General features: G+C 44.7%; 1 protein-coding gene across 1 annotated transcript; it reads left to right on the top strand.

Annotated features, from left to right (window-relative positions):
- Window positions 1-360: 360 nt before the first annotated feature.
- Window positions 361-27,229, top strand: LOC146763640 (serine/threonine-protein kinase PAK 3-like). Its single transcript, XM_085567015.1, has 14 exons — window positions 361-459; window positions 1,376-1,413; window positions 10,962-11,090; window positions 11,867-11,998; window positions 13,593-13,712; window positions 17,712-18,021; window positions 19,786-19,849; window positions 20,580-20,628; window positions 21,402-21,514; window positions 22,184-22,301; window positions 22,981-23,080; window positions 23,505-23,701; window positions 25,036-25,173; window positions 26,519-27,229. The coding sequence occupies exons 1-14, from the start codon at window positions 381-383 to the stop codon at window positions 26,603-26,605; spliced, it is 1,674 nt and encodes a 557-aa protein (XP_085423141.1). The 5' UTR covers window positions 361-380; the 3' UTR covers window positions 26,606-27,229.

Below are 27,229 nucleotides of genomic sequence, written 5' to 3'. Positions count from 1 at the left end.
GTTTGGTGCACTTCTGGAGTTACTCTTGGATTCCTTGAACAACAGGGTTTGGCCACAAAGTGAATTTGTGCTGCTTTGTGACAGAGAAGAACTTCCCCGGTTATTTTGCGTTTGCTGTACGGAAGGGTGGTTATTGCTCTGCATAAATTCACAGGCCAATATAGAGTGCTTGCACTGTGATGTCAGGGCATGGTTGCCATGTGGTCATGGTGACAGCAGAAGGTTGTCTTGGTGCACGGAAGGCCTCAGTGTCAGAGCAACCCTAGGGCTTGCTCAGTGCAGGAGCATCCTCCTGGTTGAGGTGCTTGTCAGTGAGAGCTGCCCACTGACAAGAGCCTTGTTTTTTCTAGTGTTGGACAAATCTGCACAGCAGTGCTACAATGATTGAGCAACTTGCTGCTGCAGCTTTCACAGCTTATGGCGTTGTTTATTCTGGCTATTACCTCACTAACCTGGCACGTAAGTACAGGTTTTCCCTGGGTGTACCCGAACCTGGCTTCTGTATGTCTTCCTGCTCTTTGTTAGTGCCTGAGTTATTTCAAAACAGAAAGAACACTAGAGTGCCACTGGTTTGGTAAAGCTCCTGTCAAGGCATCCAGGTACAAGGGGATTTCTGCAGCCACAGGGGCAGCATTTGCAAGGGAACCTGCAGGGGTTCTTTTCCCTCCACGGGAGAGTCTGAGGCAGCAGAGTCTGTCTTTTCCTCAGTTTGCTGGGACATGCAAGACAGCTTTGAAAATGTAAACTGGAGACCTTCTTGGAAGGCCTTCTAACAACTGTGCAGTATTTCCCAGAATTCAGGGAAAGCTTCTTTCTTTCTACATTTTGTCATGAAAGGATTTGACTGTCTAACTTGAGCCTTGACTGAGTGTTAAATAGTGATTCCCTTTGCAAGGAAGAGCAAACTCCAAAGCAGTGAGTGTCTGCTCCTGGAACTTGGAGCTGCTGCTGTGTTGTGTCACAATAGAGCCTGCCCCATCAGAGTGGAATTTTGGAAAAGCTTTTCTGGGCAACTGTTTCCAGCAAGTTAATGAGAAGTTGTGCATGCATCTGATTAAAAAAAACCCTAGGTACCAGAAGGAGAGGATTTTTAAAAGAGGTGTTATGTGTTTGGTAGAACAGGAGCATTGAGTGTTAGAGAACAATTTGCATTTTCTTCATCATGTTTGTGTTCATTTAATGGCTAAACAGGCCAAAGGGTAGGCATGCCCAAGAATATTATCTGGATCTCTTGCTGGTTGTATGAATGAAATGTGTCTGCTGAAGGGATGTTGTGAAAGGGAAAACTCTCTGTTCGTGGTGCTTGTTCTGTGGGTTTCACCAGCCCAGACAATTTTCTCACAGCATCTGGTTCATTTTCCCTTGCCTACTACAGGTCACCTGAAGCATGTATTCAGCGGTGCTGGTCCTAAGGTGAGTAAGAAAGGAACATTTCATGTTTGTGCTGTTTGGCAATTGCAGAGGAAGCTGTGTGCTTAGCCAGAACCAGTAGGCTGTAGAGGGCCAGGCATGCAGGCTGAAAGAAAATCCATTTTCAGGCATTCCACAACAAATACAAAGGCATAGCTGGATATTTCCTAATTTCCAACTCAGAGCCTCGAAGACCTACAAACTCAGTTTTGCAGAGAGTTGAATAAGCCCATTTTAATGAAGTCACAGCAACTTAGATTCCTATCCCTATAAAACTTCATGATACTTCCTTAGAAGATGTGGTTGTAGAATTAGAAGGACAATTTAATGCGGTATTTGCAGTCAAACGGGCAATTTTGTGGCTGGGCAGCTGCGTGGGCCAAAGGAGCCCAGGGTGCTGGTCAAGAGCAGCTGAAGGTGGCCAGCGCCTGGCCAGGTAGCCAAGAAGGCCAAGGGCATCCTGGCCTGTGTCAGCAGCAGTGGGGCAGCAGGAGCAGGGCAGTGACCGTCCCCCTGGGCTGGGCAGCGCTGCGGCCAGAGCTGGGAGTGTGTGTCCACTTTCTGCCCGGTCGGTCTGCGTCTCACAAAACAAGATGGGACCCGGACTGGTTGCAGACTTAGCATTTATTATGTCTGTATCCTCCAAGCAAAAAGCCAGAGACACAGAGAAATGAACATCTATGCAAATCTAGATCAAAGGCAAGATGGCAGTTGATGCAAAGCCTTTTTCTACATATTCTTTGAACCTATAACATAAAAGAAAAGGTGCAGAGTCATTATACCCTAACCAATAAGAAAAGGACCCATGTGGGTTTAACATTACCAGAAGGACTTCTATGAACCTCAAACGATATAGAGTAATTCATTATATAAGACTGAAACTTTTTCTATTTTTGCAAAGCATATATCTAGGACTTTTGACATCTCAAACTATCACTAAGTTCTTGTTCTTTCTTGCTCCTTATGATAAATATAAATGAATTCACTTGGTTCTTATTTTCCTAGCTTCCCATGAGAAGGTTTTGAAATTTCCCAGCCTTTTTCAGCTTTATGTCTACTTTCTGGGGCCTTTTTGCACTTTCTAAAGTTTTTTACCTTTTATATATTCCTACAATTCCCCCTCTCTTTTTAAATAAACTATTTTTGACTTGTCACTTATTTATTACTTTGTGTTCCATAGCTTTACTACTGCATATATTTATTCATGTAGGAAAAAAGTTATAAACTTTTTACATGAAGGTACTTTTTTGTTTGTTTTAAGCTCTATAATTCTAAGTTAAACCATTCTTAATGTTGGGTAAAGTTAGGTTTAATATCTGTATTAGGTTCTGATAAATTTTGACTTTTTTAAGGTCTCAATGTAAAGGTTAAATTTGTGAGTGACTTTAATTGTTTTTGCGAGGTTTTGTGAATTGTCTATAATTTTTTAAAATTTTTTTCTTTTGGAAAATAAAAACTTTTTTGATGAGTTTGTAATTTGTTGTGAATAATGAAGTGTATGTGGTATTAATATTAATATTCTAATAACAAGATTTTACTGAACTTGTAAAGTTCTTTTGATTAAGGAGTTAAGCTCTACTTCCTGAATAAATTGTTTAACTATGTTTCTTTATTTTTAATTGTAGATTGTAAAGTTTTTAAGTTTTTGTATATTTTTGTGAATGGATTTAGAATGATTAGACAAATTTATGTAGCACATTCTTTTGAATTCTTTTCAACTCTGTTTATGTGTTAGAAAAGAAAATTAACTGTTGTTTGATTTTGGAATTTGTTGGACACTGCTGATGTCAGTCTGCGTGTTACTGAGCGCACTGGATGTGGTATTTGTTTGTTTAGTTAATATTTAATCTTGTCTATTTGTCTTAATGTTTTTTCTGAAGCAATTGTAGGTAAGAAGAAGCTTGTTGAAATATTTTGTGGTTTTTTTTGAAAGACTGAAATTACTGCTGTAATTTTTTGGGTATATATGAATAGATCTTTTGTCTTTTCTTGTCTTTTTTGAAACTGTTTTAGTACTAGGTGTTATTACAGTGAGTGTGCTAATGTTACATGGTTTGTCTTTAGGGTATGATAGAATGTTTTGCTATGTTTTATTTCTACAAATGAACTAATAACATTTTGGTAATTTCCGTGGATATTTGTTAACTTTAGATTTTTATCTACAGTGTATGAGTAATTGCACTAAAGCCTTAAATTTTTGTATTCATAGTAAGAGTGAATAGCACTGTATTTTGGAGAATTATTTTTTTTCTAATTGTTTCTTGAAAATGTGACACGGAAATTTATTGCCAAGGAACTACGGATCTTTAATTCTTGGGGTTCTGAACTTGTTTTGAGGAGTTGTTTGGTCTAGAGGCTTTAATCCCTTGTGCGATTGTTTCTATTAGTAATTTCACTTAGCTTGTTGTTAAATCACTTTTTTGTTAAAAGATCATGTTATATAGGTATTGGCTAATTTTTAGTGGTACACTAACTAAACAGGTTGAAAAAGGCTTTTTTGGATTTGAGTGAGACATACATATGGTATCTGATCTTGTAGCTTTGGTTAATGTGACTTAGACATTTGGTTTTGGTGTTGTATAGGAAAATTTGCATGATAAAAAGTAAGCAAAGTTAGAAAATACAAAGTGAACTGATTTTCTTTCATATCTTTTTTGTTGAGTTACTCTTTGTTAAAAGAATTTTCGATAATATTTTAACTTTTAAACTGCATTTTTTGGAGAGTTTAGAATATTAATTTTTTAGAATCTAATGATAAGAAATCTTTCTTTTCATGTTTTTGTTAAAAGAGCTCTACGAAACAAGCTCTACACATGTATCATTATCATTAGATTGAAGTTTGCAGATTCTACAGGTGACATAGGAACACTGGGCGTGACTTGTAGTCTCTGTTTAGCTTACGTTTGTGTGATTGCTTTTTTACTTTTGGGTTTGTTAGTGTGTTTTGGTGTGTTGTATGGTTTGATGCTCTTTATTGGAATTCACTTTGCTTTTCTAGTACTTGGAGAAATACAAGTATACTCTTTGCTTTAAGTTATTAATTGGCGAGGACTTTTAATTTGTCTTCTTTCAGGTCTTTTAATTAAAACAAGAGAATTTTTTTTTAGTTTTGTTTGTGTGTTATTTGTAAAATGCTTAAGAATTGGTGGATCTGGTTCTGCAAAAGAACTGTTTAAAAAATTATAAACATATAAAGCTTGACTCAATTTTATCTGTAGTATTACTTCTGCTCCCCTCTTCTGTTGATCTAAATGTGTTTTAATATGTGATATGTCTTTTTAACAGTTGTTTGATTTGTGGGGGAGTGGGGAATACTACAGGTGTGATGAACATTTTAATTTATTAGGAATGTTGTTACTTTTTGAGATAGATATGTGGGGCTATTGTTTGTTTTCATTTCCTGGAGTACACTTAATGAAGTAAATGTTTGTAAAAAATGTTGATAGGTACGATTACTTGTTCTCTTGTGTGGATAGAGGTAAAAACTGTACTTGATAGTGAATCTACTGAAACATGAATACTTTTAAATCTCCCCAAAGAAGGGTATTTAGTGATGTTTGTTATAATTGTACTCTTTATAAACTTTGTGGATTAACAGTTCCTGTAGAAACAGGGGTTTGCACAAGGTGACAATCAGGGTAACTGTTAATAATAGCTTTAGCTTGGGATTTAGAGATACAAAACGTCTGTACAAGTACTTGTGTATATTGAGGAAAAAGGTATGACTCAATTTTGCATGCTGAAAAATGTTTGCTAATGTGTTTGAGATAACTATGGCCAGTTTTTTTGTTCTTGTATTTCTTTTTGCTAAACATCTTGGTAAAGATGAATGAGTTGTAATATGAGAAATAAAATATAGGTTAGTTCTGTGTTGTAAATTTTTATGAAGACATGAGAGCTAGCAATATACATTATTATTACTAATATTTTTTAAAACTATATTTTTACCTACATTAGTAACAGAGGTAGAATCTGTAATTAAACTGAAAGGCTTTGAAAATAGCTGAAGAGCTTTAACAACAGCAGCTATTTTAACTACTTGAGGAGAACTTTCAACTATTTGGATATTTGATTTCTAATTTTTTGTAGTTTGATTTAACTATACAATTACTGATTTATGTGTTTTTCTTGACTTATTAGCGAAGAGCGTTGTATTACTTAAAGGCCCTTCACTTAGCAAGGGCTATTTTTTGAAACTCAATTTTGTTTGTAATAATTTGTGACTTGGATAATGAATAGCACAAACACTTGCAAAATTTAAGAATGCATTTTGTAAATCATCTGAATTTTGTAATGCCTAATCTAAATAATCTTTATTTAAAGGTAATTAGAGAACTGTAAAATCTTTACCTATTAAGGTTAATATTCTTGCTTTGGCCTTAATTACAATTTGTGCTACTATCTCTAGGGTTGTAGAAATTGTTTTTGGAGACTTGTAGGGAAGAAAAACTTATTATTCTACTATTAATAATGGATCTTTCTCAGATGGATCTCATGGAAAAATGAGGCTATAAAGTTGTAGCTTCTGTCTCAAAGCAGTCAGGAAGAAAGGTTTCTTGGGAGCATAATGATGGGCTTGTCTTCTTTGGAAAGTTTTTGTGACTTTTTATGGTGAGTTGAGCTTCAGGTGTTAAAATCTTGGGAGATTTAATGTCACAGTTTTCTCTCAGTAGATCAAAAAGTGGAGCAAGTTCATTGTTGGCAATTTTCAAAATAGGTTTCATCTAGTTCATTTCTCTTAAAAGTTGCTGTAAATCTTGCAAAGTGTTGATGTTGACTTGAAGGTGTATCTTTTGTAGTGAAATTGTTTGTTTTGCTATCTTCTATCTTAGATATTTTTAGAGTGGGATTTCTTGTATCTTAGATGTAGAAGTTCTAGTTCAGTCTTTTGGATTTCAGTGACAGCACTGTCACGAGTTTGTTTCATCTTTGTCTGTGTCAGTGCTGCAATGAGGAGATCATCTATGTAGTGTAGAATTGTGGATTGTGGATGCTTCTGTCAAGTTGGGCACAGTACTTGTGTGACAAAATATTGTTAAATTGTTAGAGAAGTCTTCATCCCTTGTGGTAAAGATTTCTAGTGCTATCTTTGCATTGGCTTTCTTTGATTGATGACTGGAACTGAGAAGGCAAATCTTGGGGCATCTTCAGGATGAAGTGGTGGTATGTTGAAGAAACAGTCTTTTATAGCGATAATGACAAGAGGCCAGTTTCTAGAAATTATTGATAGAGAGGGACGTGCAGCAGCTGTCTTCCTTTCAGGACTTGTACTAGTAATTATGGATTCACTTTGTAAGCAAACAGTAGTTCTTCTGATCCTTGTGAGTGTTCTCATAGGTGATACTAAGTGTTAGCTACTGGGCTAAAACAGGAGAGAAATTACAGAGACATCTGCACCGTATCTGGTATGCCTGTAACATAAATTGTTCTACCACGATGAGTTAGGGCACAAGTCAGTTCTGGTTGGTTTAGAACATACTTCTAAGTATGTTCTACTTAGAAGACACCTAGCATTGGAGTAGAAATCACATCTGGAACACCTTGGTACACCGTTTGATTGGTTAACAAAGCATCTTGTTGAGATACATTTTGTTTGAGTATGTCTATAGGTAAAGCAATTGTAAAAGCAAGAGGCGTCTTAGGTTGAATTATTGTTGGGGCTTTGAGGAGAAGAGCTAAAACTATTAGCTCTTCATTGTAGTTTACTGAAATGATAACTGGAAAAATTAATAGTCCAAGACTTGTATTGTTGTCTTAACCTATAAGAATTTAAAATTCTTGTCTTTGTTGTGATTTCTTAATCACACCTGTAGGTATACATTCGTAACAGAAATTTTTTAAAAACCGTATTAATTTTGAGTTGGCCAAGTCCAGTTTTGTCCTTGGAGGTAATAAGAAGGAACATCTTGTGGTACTGGTGGTAAAGGTGTTTGGCTTTGAGGTCTCCTAGTTAAGGCTAAGGGGGCAAAATTCCCTGGATTCTGGGTTACTAATGCTTGTTTCACTGCGTGGTGGGTCGCGCTTTGCTTGGAGTTTAACGGTAGGGGATTACTATCTATATCAAATTTAGAATGACAATTTTTTGCATAATGTTTCCCTTTTTGATATTGAGGACTAAGAGAAGGTATTCTTCAGATTTTATTATTGGATCAAGGTAAGTCTTTATCACATGACTAGTCTTCTCACATCTGAAGCACGACTTTTTAGTAGAATTTCATTGAACAGCAGCAAGAGTTTTTTCAAAAAGTTTTATTTGTTCTTCCATTGCTTTTTAAACTTTGTTTTTTAGTGAATCATGAGATTTAGTAATTTGCTCTCTAAAGGCACTAGCTTGTGCTGTAGCAAGATACCTTGGAGTGCTAATTTTACTGTAAGTTGAAAGCATTTGAGTAACAGTTGGAGGCTGTTTGGGTAATGTAGAAATAATTTTTTTGCAATCATCATTTGCATTTACAAATGCTAGGTTTTGGAGAATATAAGAATGAGCTGCTTTATCAGGGCGTTGTTATTCAACAGCTTGTGTTAACTTAATTAAAAATGTACGATATGATTCATTTGTTCTTTGTGTCATGGTCGAATATGCTTTAAGAGGAGTACCTGTTGATTTGACAGAAATGAAAGTTTTTCTTGCAGCTTGTTTAATATCTCTCAGCACTGACCTAGGAAAAAAGTTTCTGTGTCTGGTTTATCATATGGCAGTTTGCTAGACAATTTAGCTTCTGAAAATGTTTCATATGTACTACTAACATATTTTTCCCTTAAAACCTTAGTAAGTATTTTCTGCTGGAGTTTTCATAAATAACATAAATTGTGAATTAGTTAAAATCAGTCTTGCCACAATGCGATAATCAGTTGGCATGAGTTCATAAGAGTAAAAAAATACTTTTTAACACATAATTAAAAATAAAGAGAGTTAATTCTGCTTTCTTTCAAAGTTTGATTTCACTCTTTGATGTTCTTGTCATGGTTTGACACTGGCACAATGCCAGTGCCCCCATGAAAATTCAATCTCTCAATTGAATGCTGTAATGCAATCGAGGACAGAGCAAAGCAAGCCAAAGCTTTTTAACAAGGAAAAAACTTTATCAAGCTACTACTATAAAAGGGAAAAAAAAGAGAGAAAAAAACCACACAAAGATCAAAATGAAAACCTTGCAAAGTATTCTTCCTCCCACCACCAACTCCAACAAACCACAGTGAGACACAATCTGGACCCCAATCAGGTTTCCACCCTGCAGACAATCGATACTCAGTCCATCAAGGGAGAACAGGAGTCTCCTCTGTGCCACAGACCCCCCCAATAAACACACTGCCACATCCTGTGTTTCCATGTCACACATGGCACCGCCCGGAGAAAAAGTTTGCCATGGTGACCCTGCTCCTTTCCATGCACAGTGCTCTCACCACCAATGCCTGGATGGACCGACTGCTTTTAGGATTTTTTCTTTCAAGGATGCTTTCCAAGAGGGGGAAAACAACAGCTCAGTTTTTTCATTTTTTGGGACGACAGTTCCCCCCATTTTCCCCTGGGGCCGAGGGTCCAAGAACAGAGATCTTCTTCTCTTCTTCTTCTTTGAGGTCAGGGGACACCACCACAAACCCCCTAACTCTTCTCTGTTTGCTCCACTTCTGTCTTTTCCCAGCTGAAGCAGGTCTCTTGGCTCACTGGCATCCTCCTAAAATACAGTCTCTCTTGAAAGAGAAAAATCGGTTCAGTCTATGGCCAACAAGGAAAAGTCCAGCCAAAAAAAACACTCCTCATCTCCTCCCACCTAGAATTCCTCCTTCTAACATCCCAGGGTCCAAGCTGTCTCTCTTCCTCTCTTTCAAACCGAGGAGGAGTGAAATTTCACCAAGCTTTCATTTCTCAAGGAAGGGTTAAAAGTCCTGACTCCCAGGGCTGGCTCGATGCTCAGGCTCTGGCTCCCACAGGCAGCTGGGCACCTTGCGGCCCCTCGCTCTTCTCCTTTCCTGCGGCGTACTGCTGATGCTGATAAAACCACCGCTGTCTCTTCACTCTCTCTCTCTCTCTCTCTCGACTCTGGGGGGAAATGGAGACATCCCAGATTTCTCCACCCTTCCATCTGCAGGGGCCAGCCCAGTTCCAGTCCCTCCACCCCTGGGCCCACCTCAGTCAGGCCATGGGCCTCCCCCTCCCCACCCAGCCACGGCCGGGCAGGGGAGAGTCCTGCACTGCACGCTGACCGGAACCAAAGAGAGCCAGTTCTCCTGGGAATTCTGATTTTAACCCCTCTGTGTTCTCAGAGGCGTGTCCACCTTCAATTGGTCAATATCCAAATTGACCTCTGCCTTCCGAGAAAATTCTTTTTCCATGTCAAAAAACAAGAGTTATAATGTGAGAGTGATTAATACATAGGCCTACTATTATCCCTCCCATAAGAGACTGGCATGGATAAAATTTGTTCGTTTAAAAACTTAAAACCTCTTTTTTTTCCAAAAGATATAACCCTATTTTTTTCTAATCAGATGTTGCTACATCATGTTCTGAACTAGGCAGATTATTGTTGTAGCAACTGAGCTCTGAGAGAAATCTGTCTTGGTTTCTAGACACAGTTCTGGGCTTTCTGCTGAAAGAAGTCTCAGCTTGGTTCCTTACTAAATTCTTACTATAGCAACTCGCAGTCTCAGCTTTATAAATTTTAATTTTCCTTAATGATTTAGATCCTGATTTTATGATCCTGATTGTGCTTATTAATTTCAAATTTCCCAACATTTCTCAAAATTATGTCTATATTCTAAAGTCATCTTACACTTTAGAAAGATTTTTATCTTTTTATTAACGTAAACACTTGTGAGCCCATCTGAAGCAGAAAGCCCTGGAGGGGCTGGAGCATGTGCAGAGAAGGACACAAGAGCTGGGGAATGCTGTGGAGCACAAGGCCAAGGAGGAGGTGCGGAGGCAGTTTCAGCCTGGACAACGGGAGCCTCCTGAGGCACATTCAGGCAAACTTCCATGGTTCCATAGGTGACAGTGCTCACCACCAGGGCTGTTCCCCTGCCAAACATGCCCTCACTGCCTCCAAGTGCTTTAGACCCTGGTGTCAGAGACACTCCCTGCTTGTTGCTGGTTGCATTTTTGTTTTGCTGGTTTAGTAGAGGAAAAGTCCTGTTGATTTTCTCATTTTCCAACAAGCAAATATGCTTCTGCACAACGTTTCCTGCCCTTTTCCAGCACTGGATGAGATTCAGATCCAGTTGTAGGCTTCCATGTCTGCAGCAGCAATAGCAAAGGTGTAGCTGTCTCTTTCTTTCTTTTCCATTGCAGAGCTTTCAAAAGCTAAAACTCTGCATTGCAGAGACAATGTTGCTTGCTGATGGCAGCCAGGGAGGAATATCAGCTTCATATCCATATGCAGTTCTGTTGAATTGGCCTGGTTTAATTTGATCGGTGTGGCTTAGAATCCTTTTACTATCCTTTTACTCTGGAATTTTATGATTTCTCCTTGGAAGATACGGTCGTAGATGTGAGAAGGAAGGAGGTTATACGTGATAGGTAATAGCTTGTCGCACACACTTCTCTCTTGTCCCAGAGCACAAAACCAGCATCGGTGTCTGCCCCAGCTCCCTCTGCTCCTGGAGAAGATGAAGAGGAGCAAATTGAGCAGAATGACCGCGAGTCTCCATCAGTGGTCAGAGCAGAGCCTGAATCTTCTGAGCCAGTAAGTGCCAGTTGTGGGTGGTGCTGTCTTTAGTGCAAGGCAGAGCTGCAAGTTTCGCTTTTGCATTTCAGAGCTTTCAAGATTCAAAAGATCAGAAAAACAAGTAGATCATTGCTTCCTCGTAGTAGGCAGGGTGGAATATTTACGTCAGAGCAATTTGCATTACAGATGGATCTGCCAATTTTAATACCATGAGACAACCATAGAATCCCATTGCAATCAAAGTTTCTTAATATTCCTCGGAAGATTTAGTGTTATATGGGAGAAGAAAGATTCTTATAAATGAGAGGTAATGGCTCATCCCTCATGGTTCTCTCTTGCTACAGCTGAGAGAGGCAACAGCAGTGTCTGCCCCGGCTCCCTCTGCTCCTGGAGAAGAAGCCAAAGAGGAGCAAATTGAGCAGCATGACCGCGAGGCTCTATCAGTGGTCACAGCAGAGCCTGACACTTCTGTAAGTGCCAGTTGTGGGTGGTGCTGTCTATCGTGCAACACAGAGCAGCAAGATTTCCTTTTGCATTTCAGAGCTTTCAAGAATTAAAAAGTCAGTTACAAAGAGATCATTGCTCCATGATAGTAGGGAGGGTGGAATATTTATTTCAGAGGAATTTGCATTACAGGTGGATTAGCCAATTTTAATGCCATAAGAGCGCATTGGAATCCCATTGCAATTAAAGTTTCCCAATTTTCCTTGGAAGAAATGGTGGTAGATGTGAGAATATAGAAGGTTATAAATTATAGGTAACGGCCCGTCCCTAATAATTCTTTCTTGTCACAGATGACAGAGGAAAGAGCAGTGTCTGCCCCAGCTCCCTCTCCTCCTGGAGAAGAAGCCAAAGAGGAGCAAATTGAGGAGTATGACTGCAAGGCTCCATCAGTGGTCACAGCAGAGCCTGAATTTTCTGAGCCAGTAAGTGCCAGTTGTGGGTGGTGCTGTCTTTAGTGCAAGGCAGAGCTGCAAGTTTCTGACCAGCCAGCTCTTGCTGCTGCTTGGCTGAGGATGCTGAGTGCTGGAGTCCTGCCAGGACCCGGCGATTTCCTGCAGGCAGTGACCACCAGCCAGAAATTGGCCTTGGACCTGTCATGTTGAGGCACCAAAGCCTGTTTGCCTCAGGGTGACCATCTGTCTGCTCGGCTCAGTGAAGCTCTGTCTCTTGGTTTTTGAAGTGCTGTTGCCAAGTGCACATGAGGTGGTGCTGGAGCTTCATTTGTTTGCTTTGTTTGCTTTCTCTTTGTGGAAACATGTGTTTGGCTGGTGAAATTGCTCTTCAGATTTCTTGAGAATTTATTCAGTTCTACAAAGTGTGTGGCCCAGCTGTCTTGTGACTTTTAATAAGATGGAAGGAGACGAGTGTGTTGTCCATGAATCTGTGGGGAACAAGACCTGTGGCCACAGAAACAAAGTGTGTAGATGTGAAGCCCTGTTGTGAGGCAAAAAGCTCAAGGAGCAAGGTTCTGTAGATGCATTTTTAGGGTTACAGTGCAGCTTTGGAAATGGCATTGGAGCCTGGAGGCGGGGGTGAAGCTGCAAGTCCTTGACTGGTGTCTTGTTGCTGAGAAGAGGCAGGACATCTTGGAACAGGGGATGCTGTATTTGAAGTCAAAGGGGCAACTTTGTGGTGGGGGAGCTGCGTGGGCCCAAAGGATGAAGGCGTGCCGGTCAAGAGAAGTGGAACAAGAGCCAGGGTGTGGCCACATAGCCAAGAAGTCCAAGGTCATCCTGGCCTGTGTCAGCAGCAGTGGGGCAGCAGGAGCAGGGCAGTGGCCGTCCCCCTGGGCTGGGCAGCGCTGCGGCCAGAGCTGGGAGTGTGTGTCCACTTGTTGGCCCCTCTGAAGCTGAAAGTCCTTGAGGGGCTGGAGCGTGTGCAGAGAAGGACACGAGAGCCAGGGAGGGGTTTCAGCCTGGACAACGGGAGCCTCCTGAGGGACCTTCAGGCACACTTCCATAGATCCATATGTGACAGTGCTCACCACCAGGGCTGTTTCCCTGCCAAACATGCCCTCACTGCCTCCAAGTGCTTTAGCCACCTGAGGAGGGAACACTTTGGCTTGTTGGCTTGCTAGGAGGTGAAGCCCTGCCCATTTTCTCTCTTTTACAACAAGCACAGATGCTTCTGCACAAACGTTCCTGCCCTTTTCACGCACTGGATGGCATTCTGATCCAGTTTGACTTTTCCATATCTGCCGCAGCAATAGCAATGGCCTTGCTGGCTATTTCCTCCTTTTCCATTTCAGGGCAATAAATAAAAGAGCTCAAAGCTCCATTGTTGTGCAGGGGCACCATTGCTTGCTGATGGCAGCCGGGGAGGACTATCAAATTCATAGAGTGCATCAAATAGAGTTCTGTTGAGTTGGCCCATTTTCATCTGGTTGGAGTGACTTAGAATCCCATTGATAACAAAGTTGAGGATTTCTCCTTTGAAAAGGTGGTTGTGGATCTGAGGAGAAACGAGGTCATAAATGAGAGGTAACGGCCTGTCCCTCATGCTTCTCTCTTGCCGCAGATGGCAGAAGGAACAGCGGTCTCTGCCCCGGCTCCCTCTGCTCCTGGAGAAGGAGCCAAAAAGGAGCAAAAGGAGCAAGATGACCACAAGCCTGCAGCTGTGGCCGATCGATCCAAGACAGTAAGTGCCAGTTGTGGGTGGTGCTGTCTTTAGTGCAAGGCAGAGCTGCAAGTTTCTGACCAGCCAGCACTTGCATGTTGCTTGCTGAGGATGCCGAGTGCTGCAATCCTGTGGGACGTAGCCATTTCCTGCAGGCAGTGGCCTCCAGCTAGAAATTGGCCTTTGACCTGTCACTTTGAGGCCCTGAAGGTCTGGGGACTCTGGCTGAGCTTCTGGCTGCTCGGCTCAGGGAAGGTCGATCTCTGGGCTTCTGCAGCGTCGTGGCCAAGGGCACACGTGGCAGTGCTGCAGGTGGCAGGGCTTTTTTTGTCTGTTTTCCCTTTGTGGAAAGGTGTGTTTGGTTTGTGGAAGTGTTCTGCAGTTTTCTGGAGCACTTCTTCACTTGTACAGTCTCTTTTGGCTTTTGCTAAGCTGCAAGGAGATGATTGAGTTGTCTAGGAATCTGTGGGTGCCATTCTTGTTGAGTGTGGCCAAAGAAACCAAGTGCCTCGTTGGGAAGACTTCTTGTGTGGCAGAAAGAAGAAGCAGCAAGTTTCTGTGGACGCCTTTTGCGATGAAGCCTGCAGCTTTGGAAATGGCATTAGGGCCTAGGGTGGGGGTGAGGCTGCAAGTCCTTGACTGCTGTCTTGTTTGGCTGAGAAGAGGCAGGACATCTTGGAACCGGGGATGCTGTATTTGAAGTCAAATGGGCAATTTTGTGGTGAGGGACCTGAGTAGGCTAAAAGGACCCAGTGGTGCCAGTCAAGAGCAGCTGAATGTGGGCCAGCGCTTGGCCACATAGCCAAGAAGGCCAAGGCCATCCTGGCCTGTGTCAGCAGCAGTGGGGCAGCAGGAGCAGGGCAGTGGCCGTCCCCCTGGGCTGGGCAGCGCTGCGGCCAGAGCTGGGAGTGTGTGTCCACTTGTTGGCCCCTCTGAAGCTGAAAGTCCTTGAGGGGCTGGAGCGTGTGCAGAGAAGGACACGAGAGCTAGGGAGGGGTTTCAGCCTGGACAACGGGAGCCTCCTGAGGGACCTTCAGGCACACTTCCACAGATCCATATGTGACAGTTCTCACCACCAGGGCTGTTTCCCTGCCAAACATGCCCTCACTGCCTCCAAGTGCTTTAGCCACCTGAGGAGGGAACACTTTTGTCTTGTGGCTTGTTGGCTTGCTAGGAGGTGAAGCCCTGCCCATTTTCTCTCTTTTACAACAAGCACAGATGCTTCTGCACAAACGTTCCTGCCCTTTTCACGCACTGGATGGCATTCTGATCCAGTTTGACTTTTCCATATCTGCCGCAGCAATAGCAATGGCCTTGCTGGCTATTTCCTCCTTTTCCATTTCAGGCCAATAAATAAAAGAGCTCAGAGCTCCATTGTTGTGCAGGGGCACCATTGCTTGCTGATGGCAGCCGGGGAGGACTATCAAATTCATAGAGTGCATCAAATAGAGTTCTGTTGAGTTGGCCCATTTTCATCTGGTTGGAGTGACTTAGAATCCCATTGCTAACAAAGTTGAGGATTTCTCCTTTGAAAAGGTGGTTGTGGATCTGAGGAGAAAGGAGGTCATAAATGAGAGGTAACGGCCTGTCCCTCATGCTTCTCTCTTGCCGCAGATGGCAGAAGGAACAGCGGTCTCTGCCCCGGCTCCCTCTGCTCCTGGAGAAGGAGCCAAAAAGGAGCAAAAGGAGCAAGATGACCACAAACCTGCAGCTGTGGCCGATCGATCCAAGACAGTAAGTGCCAGTGAGGGTGGTGCTGTCTTTAGTGCAAGGCAGAGCTGCAAGTTTCTGACCAGCCAGCACTTGCATGTTGCTTGCTGAGGATGCCGAGTGCTGCAATCCTGTGGGACGTAGCCATTTCCTGCAGGCAGTGGCCTCCAGCTAGAAATTGGCCTTTGACCTGTCACTTTGAAGCACTGAAGGTCTGGGGACTCTGGCTGAGCTTCTGGCTGCTCGGCTCAGGGAAGGTCGATCTCTGGGCTTCTGCAGCGTCGTGGCCAAGGGCACACGTGGCAGTGCTGCAGGTGGCAGGGCTTTTTTGTCTGTTTTCCCTTTGTGGAAAGGTGTGTTTGGTTTGTGGAAGTGTTCTGCAGTTTTCTGGAGCACTTCTTCACTTGTACAGTCTCTTTTGGCTTTTGCTAAGCTGCAAGGAGATGATTGAGTTGTCTAGGAATCTGTGGGTGCCATTCTTGTTGAGTGTGGCCAAAGAAACTAATCGCCTCGTTGGGAAGACTTCTTGTGTGGCAGAAAGAAGAAGCAGCAAGTTTCTGTGGACGCCTTTTGCGATGAAGCCTGCAGCTTTGGAAATGGCATTAGGGCCTAGGGTGGGGGTGAAGCTGCAAGTCCTTGACTGCTGTCTTGTTTGGCTGAGAAGAGGCAGGACATCTTGGAACCGGGGATGCTGTATTTGAAGTCAAAGGGGCAATTTTGTGGTGAGGGACCTGAGTAGGTTAAAAGGACCCAGTGGTGCCAGTCAAGAGCAGCTGAATGTGGGCTAGCGCTTGGCCACATAGCCAAGAAGGCCAAGGCCATCCTGGCCTGTGTCAGCAGCAGTGGGGCAGCAGGAGCAGGGCAGTGGCCGTCCCCCTGGGCTGGGCAGCGGTGCGGCCAGACCTGGGAGTGTGTGTCCACTTGTTGGCCCCTCTGAAGCTGAAAGTCCTTGAGGGGCTGGAGCGTGTGCAGAGAAGGACACGAGAGCTAGGGAGGGGTTTCAGCCTGGACAACGGGAGCCTCCTGAGGGACCTTCAGGCACACTTCCATAGATCCATATGTGACAGTGCTCACCACCAGGGCTGTTTCCCTGCCAAACATGCCCTCACTGCCTCCAAGTGCTTTAGCCACCTGAGGAGGGGACGCTTTTGTCTTGTGGCTTGTTGGCTTGCTAGGAGGTGAAGCCCTGCCCATTTTCTCTCTTTTACAACAAGCACAGATGCTTCTGCACAAACGTTCCTGCCCTTTTCACGCACTGGATGGCATTCTGATCCAGTTTGACTTTTCCATATCTGCTGCAGCAATAGCAATGGCCTTGCTGGCTATTTCCTCCTTTTCCATTTCAGGCCAATAAATAAAAGAGCTCAAAGCTCCATTGTTGTGCAGGGGCACCATTGCTTGCTGATGGCAGCCGGGGAGGACTATCAAATTCATAGAGTGCATCAAATAGAGTTCTGTTGAGTTGGCCCATTTTCATCTGGTTGGAGTGACTTAGAATCCCATTGCTAACAAAGTTGAGGATTTCTCCTTTGAAAAGGTGGTTGTGGATCTGAGGAGAAACGAGGTCATAAATGAGAGGTAACGGCCTGTCCCTCATGCTTCTCTCTTGCCGCAGATGGCAGAAGGAACAGCGGTCTCTGCCCCGGCTCCCTCTGCTCCTGGAGAAGGAGCCAAAAAGGAGCAAAAGGAGCAAGATGACCACAAGCCTGCAGCTGTGGCCGATCGATCCAAGACAGTAAGTGCCAGTTGTGGGTGGTGCTGTCTTTAGTGCAAGGCAGAGCGGCAAGTTTCTGACCAGCCAGCACTTGCATGTTGCTTGCTGAGGATGCCGAGTGCTGCAATCCTGTGGGACGTAGCCATTTCCTGCAGGCAGTGGCCTCCAGCTAGAAATTGGCCTTTGACCTGTCACTTTGAAGCACTGAAGGTCTGGGGACTCTGGCTGAGCTTCTGGCTGCTCGGCTCAGGGAAGGTCGATCTCTGGGCTTCTGCAGCGTCGTGGCCAAGGGCACACATGGCAGTGCTGCAGGTGGCAGGGCTTTTTTTGTCTGTTTTCCTTTGTGGAAAGGTGTGTTTGGTTTGTGGAAGTGTTCTGCAGTTTTCTGGAGCACTTCTTCACTTGTACAGTCTCTTTTGGCTTTTGCTAAGCTGGAAGAAGATGATTGTGTTTTCCAGGAATCTGTGAGGCCCCATTCTTTTCCAAGCTGTCTGTATTCCTTGTTAATCTGTCCTTTCCCTTTCCTCACAGTCAGTCACTCTTGTCTGAGAGGGATAAGCTGTTGTCTCTGACTGCTATATTCTGTTTGACTTGAGGTGCATGTGTTGATATCTCACCAGGCAGCCTCCAAAGACCTCCAAGAACACACTGGCCGTGAAGATCACCAAATTTGTCCCGGACCACTGGAACTTCCCCCTCCTCGAAAAGTGATGCTGTTTCAGCACGTCTGCACGGGCTCTGGTCCCAATCCTCGCTCTGCAGCAGCATTACTTAAAGGAACCTATGATGTGGAACCTGTGAACTCAATCTCAGCCTTTGGTGATCTCCTCCTTCTCAGCTCCTTCATCTCCCTCCACGTGGCTTCTGAGAACCAGGAGACTGAGGAGCAGTACCTGCGTATGCTCCGTACGTCTGGTGTATTTCTTGTCTCAGGGTCAGTGGATTGTGTCCAGGTGTCAGCAGAGCTGTACCAAATGTTCCTCCTGAGTTTGGTGTCACAGGGCCATTTAGGACTCCCGAGAGGAAGTGCTGTGCTCCGAGGCAGCGAGAGAGAGCTCTGGGTGCTCCTGCTGCCTCTGAAGACAGCTGGGACTGGCCTGGGTTTGCCTGAGCTTCCCTCTCGGCTAAAGGCTGAAGCAGGGATTTTTCTTGCATCAGCAGAAGGCTAGGCAAGTCCTGCATGCTAGTGGCCAAACCAAAGAGAATTTTTAGCTTCCTAATTTCCCCTTAGACTCCTGACTTCCAACCAGTCATCAGAGCAAAAAATCTTCACAGAAATTTTATGGTTTTGGACTTTTGTCTTTTTGGTTGGGGATTATTTTTAGGGGGCTGGTGGTTTGGGGTTTTTTGCTTTTTCATTGTTTATTTTTTATGGGGTTGTTTTTTTGGTTTTCTTTTTGCTGGGTTTTTTGGTTTTGTTTGTTTCTTTGTAGGGGTTTTTTTTTGGTGGAGTTGGTTTATCTCCATCCTGAAGGAGCCCTTCTGCCCCACATGTCTTATTGATGTCATTTTTATGACATTTTTATGTTGCCACTACTACATATACAGTTTCTTTTCGTGAGAATGCTATATTTTTGTCAATAAAAAATACTGTGAAAGAATATCAGGTTACAGGAGAAATAGAGAGCAGGAGGTGTTTCCCGTGTGCCCCCAAAGATAAAAACAGATACTTTTATAACAATCTGTATTTCATATCCTAGTTTTATGCCTCTAAAGATGTGTCCAAGAGAGACACATCGAAGTGGCTTGATCAGATAAGTCTGTACTGCAGGCATTTCTCAGGAGACAGCCTCCAGCCCATCCATGGTATATTCCTCAGATCCATGGCACTTTTTCGTACCTTCCCCACTCTTTCCCATGACTCTTAGAATCCTACCCATTGGCCCGAGCCCTGCTCAGATCCGTCTCTAGGAAAACACATCAAGTCCTCTGGGATTCTGCAGCACAGCCCAATGAATCTGCTTCTTGCCCATAACAGCTGCCAGTGCTGAACTCTCAGATAAGACCTGGTGGGGCTGAGAGCAGAGCCCAGTGGATTCTGTGTCTACCATCACCTGTTGGGACAAAAATGGCATTGATCTGCACCTTGGTGTGTCTGATCTCAAAGCCCATCCTGTTGTGGCATGAATGGGGGCAACACTTTGTACGGGGCCCAGGCTGCCTGTGACTTCTTCCCATTGCTTGTCAGTACTCATGCTTGGGCTTTGCCAGCCTTGTTGTGGTCGCTGCCCTGTCCCTGAGGGCTGGCGGGACAGGGCTGGAACCTTCCTTAGCTCCAAGATGGGTGTCTGTGAGCTCAGCCTGCTCATGAAGGGTGAGGGTCCCGATGCTGAAAGCACTGTCGACATTGGTTATAGCATGAGCTGCTCTGGATTACAATTGGAAAGGCATTGTTTGGGCAATGTTTTGGCTGAAAGCTGGAGAAGATGTGCTCCTCTCCTGGGAATGCATCTCTCTGTGCTTTGTTTCCTGTCAAGAGAACTCTTCCAAGGGCTCTACACAATCAGTCTCTGTGCCAGCCATCTGCACTGCAGGGCTGCCTGTCCTGTTGATGTTGTTGCTGTTGTTGCAACTAGCTGACTGCCTCCAGACACTGGGGCTGCCTTTTGTATCTCCTGGAAGCTGGGATCTATGCTTTAAAGTGAGCATCTTGCATTTTGTTTCCCTCAGGGAAAATGGTGAACGTGGAAAATCCCAAGATGAAATACACTGAAATGGAATATATTGGCAAGGGGTGAGTCCAGCCACACTTACTTCTACACAACCATGGGCCAGGGGTTCTTCTGCTATATCACTGGTATATCAGGTGTTCCACTGGAATATCTATCCAGTGTGAAGTCAGGTCAGCTGCAAACATGTTCAGACACTGGAGATAGATTGTCCTATCTCTTCAGTGCTGCTCAGAACTTGTGAGGGTGCTCAGAAGGCATTGTCAGAGACATCTCCATGCTGCCAAAGTCTGCCTACATCAAGGAGCAGGACCTGGAAGATCTCCTTGTCTCTCAAGTGTGGGACAGCTCTGTGTTAATTTCTTCAGTATTTTTGTATGTCTCAAAACCACACTGCCACACTAATGAATAAAGAAGAATCTTGCTTGCCTGAAAGGGCAACCTAGCCCCTCTCAAAGCTATGAGATAACAGTTCCCAGGAGAATTTCATTCAATCCACAGTTCTTGGAAGGAAATGCTCCATGCTCAGAATAGGAACCACAGAGTTTAGAAACTCAAACCTAAGATGAAAGAATAAATTCCCTTTAGGAGCTGAGGCAGTAAACCCCAGCGCTTCTGCAACCAGCCCAGGCACTGCCCATGCACTTGAGAGGAAAATGCATCATCTGCCTTCTGGCAGAGCCCTCCTGCATCCTGCAGGTTTTAGGCATTTACAGCAGAGATCTCCTGTGTGGGCCAGCTTTCACTCTAAGAAATAAACAGCTTCTCCTTTCTCTGCTTTTGTTTTGTTTCTAGGCATTTTGGATCTGTGGTTAGAGCACTCAACCAAGCCACAGGAGGAGAGGTAAATGTCAACATCCCCCACAGACTCTGCTGCACTCAAGGCCTTTCCCCTCTGGTGCGAGCAGCTGTGGCTGGAGCTTTGGGTCGAGCTGTGCTGAAGAGGCACAAGAAACACAGACTGGTACCAGCCTGCAAAATACATTGGGGACAGTCTTTGTCCTTTTCAGCTGCCAGAAGGAAGTCACGCAGGGCAGCAGTTCATTTCAGAGAAGGATGTGCTCACTCGCTCTCAATTGCTAAAACAAAGGTGGTGCCTTAGAGCATCTCACTGCTCTTTGGGGCTACAGCTTCAGAGTCCTGAATTCTCACTTCTGGTTGCCAGCAAATACATCTGAAAGTTACTGGTAGTTCTTTAGCCACCTGCAGTGCTGCACTTGGGAACTGCATATAGGGAGAGATCTAAGAGGTGTCCCTAGAAACTCGAAGCCCTGCCCATAGCCCAAGATGTAGCCACAGAGTATTAAGGCATGGATTACTTCTTCTGAATCCCATACAAAGCAGCAGGGAGTGGGCTCAGAGGTTTGTGGGTGATAGTTGAGACACCAGTGTCACCAAGTGTTCAGGGCAAAACCTCAGTGGCCACATGTCCTGTAACTAGCCCCCAAGGGAGTGGAGAAATGGGCTATTGCAATGTCATTTCCTAATTACTGCAATGCCTAATCACAAGGCAGTTTGGCACAGCTCAACTGTGTCATTGCAAAATCACTTGCTCCATGTGCCTTGTGGCCTTGTGCCACCAGCTTCTCAAGTTACTGATTTTCAGTGTCATTTTAGGTGGCCATAAAGAAAATAAGCCTTAAGGGACAGCAGAGGAAGCAACTAACTGTTAATGAAATCACAATCATGAAGAAGCATAGGAGTCCCAGTGTTGTGAATTATTTAGACAGGTGAGTGGTCATGGTCTTATCCTGTGAATATGCATGTACATACTGCAAACATGAGAGGTTAAAAATCCACTTTGGTCACTTCTAGAAAGTAGAGCTGTTAATTATAATGTATTAATATTTCTCTACTCATCTGCAATGGATGAGAAGAGAGTGCATCTTGTCTGCATGAGTCTTCCCTGGCACACGTAGTTTGAAAATTATTCCAAAATTATTCAAAACCTGGATCAGCTGTATCATACGAAGTTAATACATTCTAAGTTCACTGCCTCCACATTCTTTTGGGATTGATTTTTTAAAGTTTCTTCAATGCTGAATGATGAACCATCCTAAAGTGGATTTCCCTTGGATTGTTGCCCCTCTTTTTCTTTGCTATGCATGCCAGGAAGACTAGGTGCTTATTTCCAGAAACACCACACGTGACAGGCTTTTGATCTGGGCTCTTACTAAACCACACTTTTCACTTGCTGGCCATCTAAGACATCTCCTTTTTCACAGCTGTGCCTTTCTCCCTGAGACTGCACAGATTGCAAACAAAGCACAGCCAGGAGGGAATGTCTATTCCTTTTATTCTGTCCTTGTCACAAAGGGCCTTGGAAACAAGAAGCCCGGAAGCAAAAAATCAACCTAGCCATGCATGTTTATCTTCACGCCCTTGTTTCTTTCCTTCAGCCACCTTCTGGGTGAGGAACTCTGGCTGGTCATGGAGTACATGGATGGAGGCGCTCTGAGCGATGTCATCAGGAAGACCTTCCTGACTGAAATCGAGATAGCAGTCATCAGTCGGGAGGTCAGCAAGCCCACCTGTGCTTCCAAGGGTTTGGGCAGGATTATCTGAGAAATAGGGGCTCAGAACAGGAGAGGTTTCACGTGCCAAACTTTGCTTCTGCGTTGCTGGTATGCTATGGGCACGTAAAAGCATCTCCAGTGAAATGCCTGGAGTGCCCCTGCACTCACTCTACTCAGTTCTTGTACTCTTATCTCCTGCTGTTGTATTCTCACTCTGCCTCTTGTATCTGCTGTTCTCCATCTTGCCTCCCTAAATTTTTGCCTGTCTTCACTGCATTCCTCACTTGTAGAAGCAAGGTGCTGGTAGCAGGATTTGAAATGAACAGCAAAGGTAAAAAGAGAGACTATTTACTTTCAGTCCTCAGCTAAAAAGGATACTAGTGCAGCCAAAATGCTCTTTGCTTCTGAGCACATTCACTGCAGCAGCAGTCATCCTGGCTGGTTTGCAGGGGACAGTCTACAACAGCAGGTGCTGTTGCTCTTTCAAAAGGTGACATGCCTTTCCTTAGAAAGGTCCTGCTCTGCAAGTGTTGGAGCAGCAAATCTTCCTCTCAATGGCACTGTGTTCTGCCATTACTCGCCATTCTCCTGGGGAATGGGAACCTTTTAGAGTCTCTGTTTCTTTCCTGGTGTGATGAAATCACTGGGTTTGTCCCTCCTGGTTCTGTTGACTCTCTCAGTGCTTGCAAGGATTGGCTTTTCTTCACTCAAACCAAGTGATCCACAGAGACGTGAAGAGCGACAACATCCTTCTCAGAACCGACGGCTCTGTCAAGCTGGGTCAGTATATTCCTGGTCAGGTGCAGCGTTCAGGGATGTGGGGTGAGGGGCTGCTTTGAGTGGCTGCCAGCTCCCCAGGAATGGTGCTGGTGGCAGTGCGGGGACCCCCCGCTCTGAGCTGATGACATGGTTGCAAGGTGCACAGAGGTATGACAAGGAACAAGCAGTCAAAAGGGGTGTTGCTCCGTGTGTGTCCATTGCAGAGGGAGGGAGCAACAAGTCTAAAGCTTCCATAGAACAAAAGCCACTGCTGAAGGCAGTATACAAAATGTGGGGATTTGGCTAAAATCCTGAGGAGACAGAGCAGGGACAGTTGTCCAGGAGATTCAACAGCACATTCTCAAAGTTCTACTGGGCAATTCTTTTGTTTGGTTTCCTAATTGCACAGAATTCAAATAAAAGCAGTATTTTGCTTTCCCCTCAGCTGATTTTGGCATCTCTGTTGAGCTCAGCCCTGGGAAGAATAGACCGTCCTCGGTGGCCGGGACTCCTTGGTGGATGGCGCCTGAAGTGGTGATGCGTCAACCATATGGCCCCAAAGTGGACATATGGTCTTTTGGAATTGTGGGAATCGAAATGATAGAACGGAAAGTTCCCTACTGGAGCCGAAGTCCTGCCACGGTAAGGAGCAAATACTCACTGATCCCGCTTGTCTTTCTCACCTGCCCTGTGTTCTGCATGCCATTGGACAAAATCCCATTGCTATCTGCTGGAACTACTGCCACCAAGGTCCACTCCTTAAAATGTCCCTGCAACACATCAGCATCTGCTGTAGTTTTGGTTGCATCAGTGTGGAACTCAAGCTATACCACATGCAAACAAACCCCATGCTCAGGCAACATTTTCCTTTGGGCTGTAAGTGGTTCCAGTTCTTTGGTCTGTGTAGATGGCCACAATAACAGGAAACAAGCATCTTAGAATTGGTGCTATACTTCCAGAAATGAAGGAAAGAAAGCCAAACCTAACAGAGTTTCTAAAAGAGTGGTTTTAGTGAGGAACTGCATCCCCTGTGCAGTTTCTGCACACTGAGAAACATGCCTGGAACCTGAGCATGAGGCTGCAAGGGCCACAGAGTCTCTTCTACTTCTTGTGCAGTGTTGCTGAAACACTTAGTGACTGTGTTTCTCTCATAGCCCAAGCCACCTTCTCCACATCACCAAGCTGGAGCCTGGTGAGAGGGAGAGCCTGCCAAAACCTCCTGTTTGTTTCCTGGCATTTTCTGGGATGGGCCTTCCATTCATGCATTGACTTGTGTAGCTAAATGAGCAGAGGGTGTCCACAGGGATGGCACCTCTCCATCTTCGGAGCAGGAAAAGCTTTTCTGTTGCTGCGTAAGGAAGCTGAAATTTTCAGGCTGCTGAGAGACAGAGCTGCAGTGGCTCCTGTGTGCCCAAGCAGGCATTTTCATCCCCATACATTAGTGCATGCACCTTAATGTGTCTGTGTTGAATATGAGATTATAAATGTTTGTTTCCTTAGCTGGGGGTTAACTGATGGATTTCCTTTCTCTTCTTCCAATTACCATTGTTTTCAAGAACAGGGCAAAAAACTTGATGAGTCTTGTTGTATGGCAACTGGGCTGAAGGGACCCACAAGCACTGCAGAGATGCCTTTCATGTCCTAATCCTTGGAAAGAGTTAACATAGCAAAGTCCCCCTTCCAAAATGCTGCCAAGTTGGTGTGAATCTTCAGAGAAGCAAATGTGCTTTTGCTGATGTAGTTCCCAACTAACTAGGTCAATCAATGAAATTGGCTGCCAAGGCAAGATCTGTGGGATGATGGCAAAGCTGTGGCTGCATCAGAGTTTGTTTTTTTGTTGGTAAAGGAAAGTCATCTCTGGGTCTCTGCCAGGGCAGAAACTGCCACTGAAGAAGAGAGGTTAAACAATGGGTTCTGGGAGGGCAGTTAGAGATGGGAAAGAAGCAGGTGTAGCCTTGTGTTTCCTGTTTCTCCAGACTAAATTCCTGATAGCCACAGCAGGGACGCCACAGCTGCGGCAGCCCAAGCTCCTCTCGGCTTGGCTGCGTGACTTCCTGAGCTGCTGCCTGCAGAGAGACGAGGAGCGGCGCTGGTCTGCCAACGAGCTGCTGCAGGTAAAATGCCAAGGGGCTGAGGTGAAACAGTGTGCAAGGGATGGGCTCCTCCTCCACCAAGGTCCGAGGCCTCAGATGAGCCCCCTTCCTCCTCACCTCCACTCATGGTGCTCTTCAAATGAAAATGCTGAGGAGTGCTAGACTGGGCTGGGCTGGCAGGGCTCTGTAATGTCCTTTGGTCCAAGTGTCCTGCAATGAGCAGGGACATCTTTAGAGGGATCAGGTTGCTCAGAGCCCTTTCCCACCTGACCTGGAATGGTTCCGGGGATGGGGCACCTACCAGCTCTTGGGACAGCCTGTGCCAGGGTGGCACCCTGCTCTGAGTAAACAAGGTCTTCCTTAGACCTACTCTGATTAGATCCCCTTTGTGTTTGAAACTATTTGCCCACATTCTATTGTAACTGGCCCTGTTAAAAACGGTGTCCCCCACTTTCTTCAAAGCCACTCTGAAGTCTTGCAAAGTGGCAATAAAGTCTCCCTGAGTCCCGTTCTTCACAAAACTGAATACTTCCACCTCTCTCTGCAGAAGATAGGACAGGTGTTCTATTTTCTTATTCTTTCTGTTGCCCTGTTTTTTAATTTGGTGGTGTATTCTGTTTTATCTAACAGCAAAAGAATTGACGTAGAGCATTGTAGAGAGACATGAAATGGTGGTGGAGGAAGCCACGGCTGCCAGTCCTGGCAGAGCACTCTGGAGAGATTTGGCTGTGGGCAGGAGGGGCTGTGAGGGACTCACTGTGAGCCTCTGAGGGGCCCTGGTTTGTGCCCCCCACCCCACCCTTAGAGGTTTCTGGCACACAAACAGGGAGAGCTGAGAGGAACTTGTCCCAGCCCCATCTGCTGCCTGGCACGCTCAGGCAGAGGGGAACTGGCCCAGACTGACTGCCAGGTTGTGTGGCAGAGAGGGAACTGCAGGACCCAGCGCCACTCGGCTGGCCCTGCTGGGAAGGAAGGTGCCATGCAGCACAGGAGGGGCAGGGCATGGAAAGGCAGACACTGCTCTGTGTGCCTGTGGAAATTAGCACAAGACAGGGACCTATGGGAGTCATTGGAGCTTCTTGAAAGGAAGAAACCCCAGGGACAGAAAGCACCCTTTCTAGAGCACTGGCAGGGCAAAAACCCCAGCAAGGTGAAGAAACCAGAATAAATGGATGAGTGGGATTCTGGGCCGGGTTTGCCTGTGATGGCAAGGTCCTGCACATGACAACTGAGGAGCAGATGGTCCCATTGTTTTCCTTTCTGGGTCTTTCTAGGACCTAGAGGAATCCTGATGGAGTATGTGAGGCACTGAGCTTGGAAGGTCATGGTTCACTGTTCTTTGTTGTTTTTTTTTCCCTTTGGACAGCATCCATTTGTAACATCAGCCAAGCCAGTATCCATCCTGGCACCACTTATCACCGTCCTGAAGAGGATGCAGCAGAGAAGAATGTAACAAACACGTAGAGATGTCATCACCACAAGGAATTTTGAGGACTGGAGGATTATAGGAGGAGGATTGTTGATAAGGTTTTATAGAATAGGATTTTAGAGGAGGATTGTAGAGTAGGATTTTTGGAGAGTTTTGTGGAATAGGATTGTAGAGTAAGATTGTTGAAGAGTTTTGTGGAATAGGATTGTAGAGGAGCATTGTGGAGTAGGATTGTTGAAGAGTTTTGTAGAATAGGATTGTGGAGTAGGATTGTGGCGTAGGATTGGTAGAGTAGGATTGTTGAAGAATTTTCTGGAATAAGATTGTAAACAAGGATTTTCATTAAATAAAATTTCTGAAAAATAAACTCACTTGGAAGACTGCCCTCTTTCTGACCCCTTCAGAAAACTCAACATTTCCTTCTGAATTACCAGCTGGTTTTTATGGGTGTTAAGTCACACTTATGGCTTCTTTTGTATGTTTTTAAGTAGGGGAAGGCTCTTCTTCATTCATCCTTTCCAGACCACACTGTCTTGGGAATGTGGCCAACTAGGCAGCTTTTGGCCAGCTGTAGTATTTCTAGTTGAGGCAGAAAGGGCAATGGCATTTGCAGGAAAAAGCAAAGGGCAAGTGGTGCAGCCAAAACAT

Source organism: Lonchura striata, chromosome Z (assembly GCF_050655825.1).
Source record: "Lonchura striata isolate lonStrDom1 chromosome Z, ASM5065582v1, whole genome shotgun sequence".
Lineage (NCBI taxonomy): Eukaryota > Metazoa > Chordata > Aves > Passeriformes > Estrildidae > Lonchura > Lonchura striata.
Note: the sequence above shows the minus strand (reverse complement) of the source record. Positions and strands in the feature narration are given on the sequence as shown.

Coding starts and splice junctions, on each gene's coding strand:
- LOC146763640 (XM_085567015.1), top strand. CDS start 381: ATGATTGAGCAACTTGCTGCTGCAGCTTTCACAGCTTATGGCGTTGTT. Junction 13,713..17,711: donor TGGCCGATCGATCCAAGACA/GTAAGTGCCAGT, acceptor GTTTGACTTGAG/GTGCATGTGTTGATATCTCA. Junction 25,174..26,518: donor CTGCCAACGAGCTGCTGCAG/GTAAAATGCCAA, acceptor CCCTTTGGACAG/CATCCATTTGTAACATCAGC.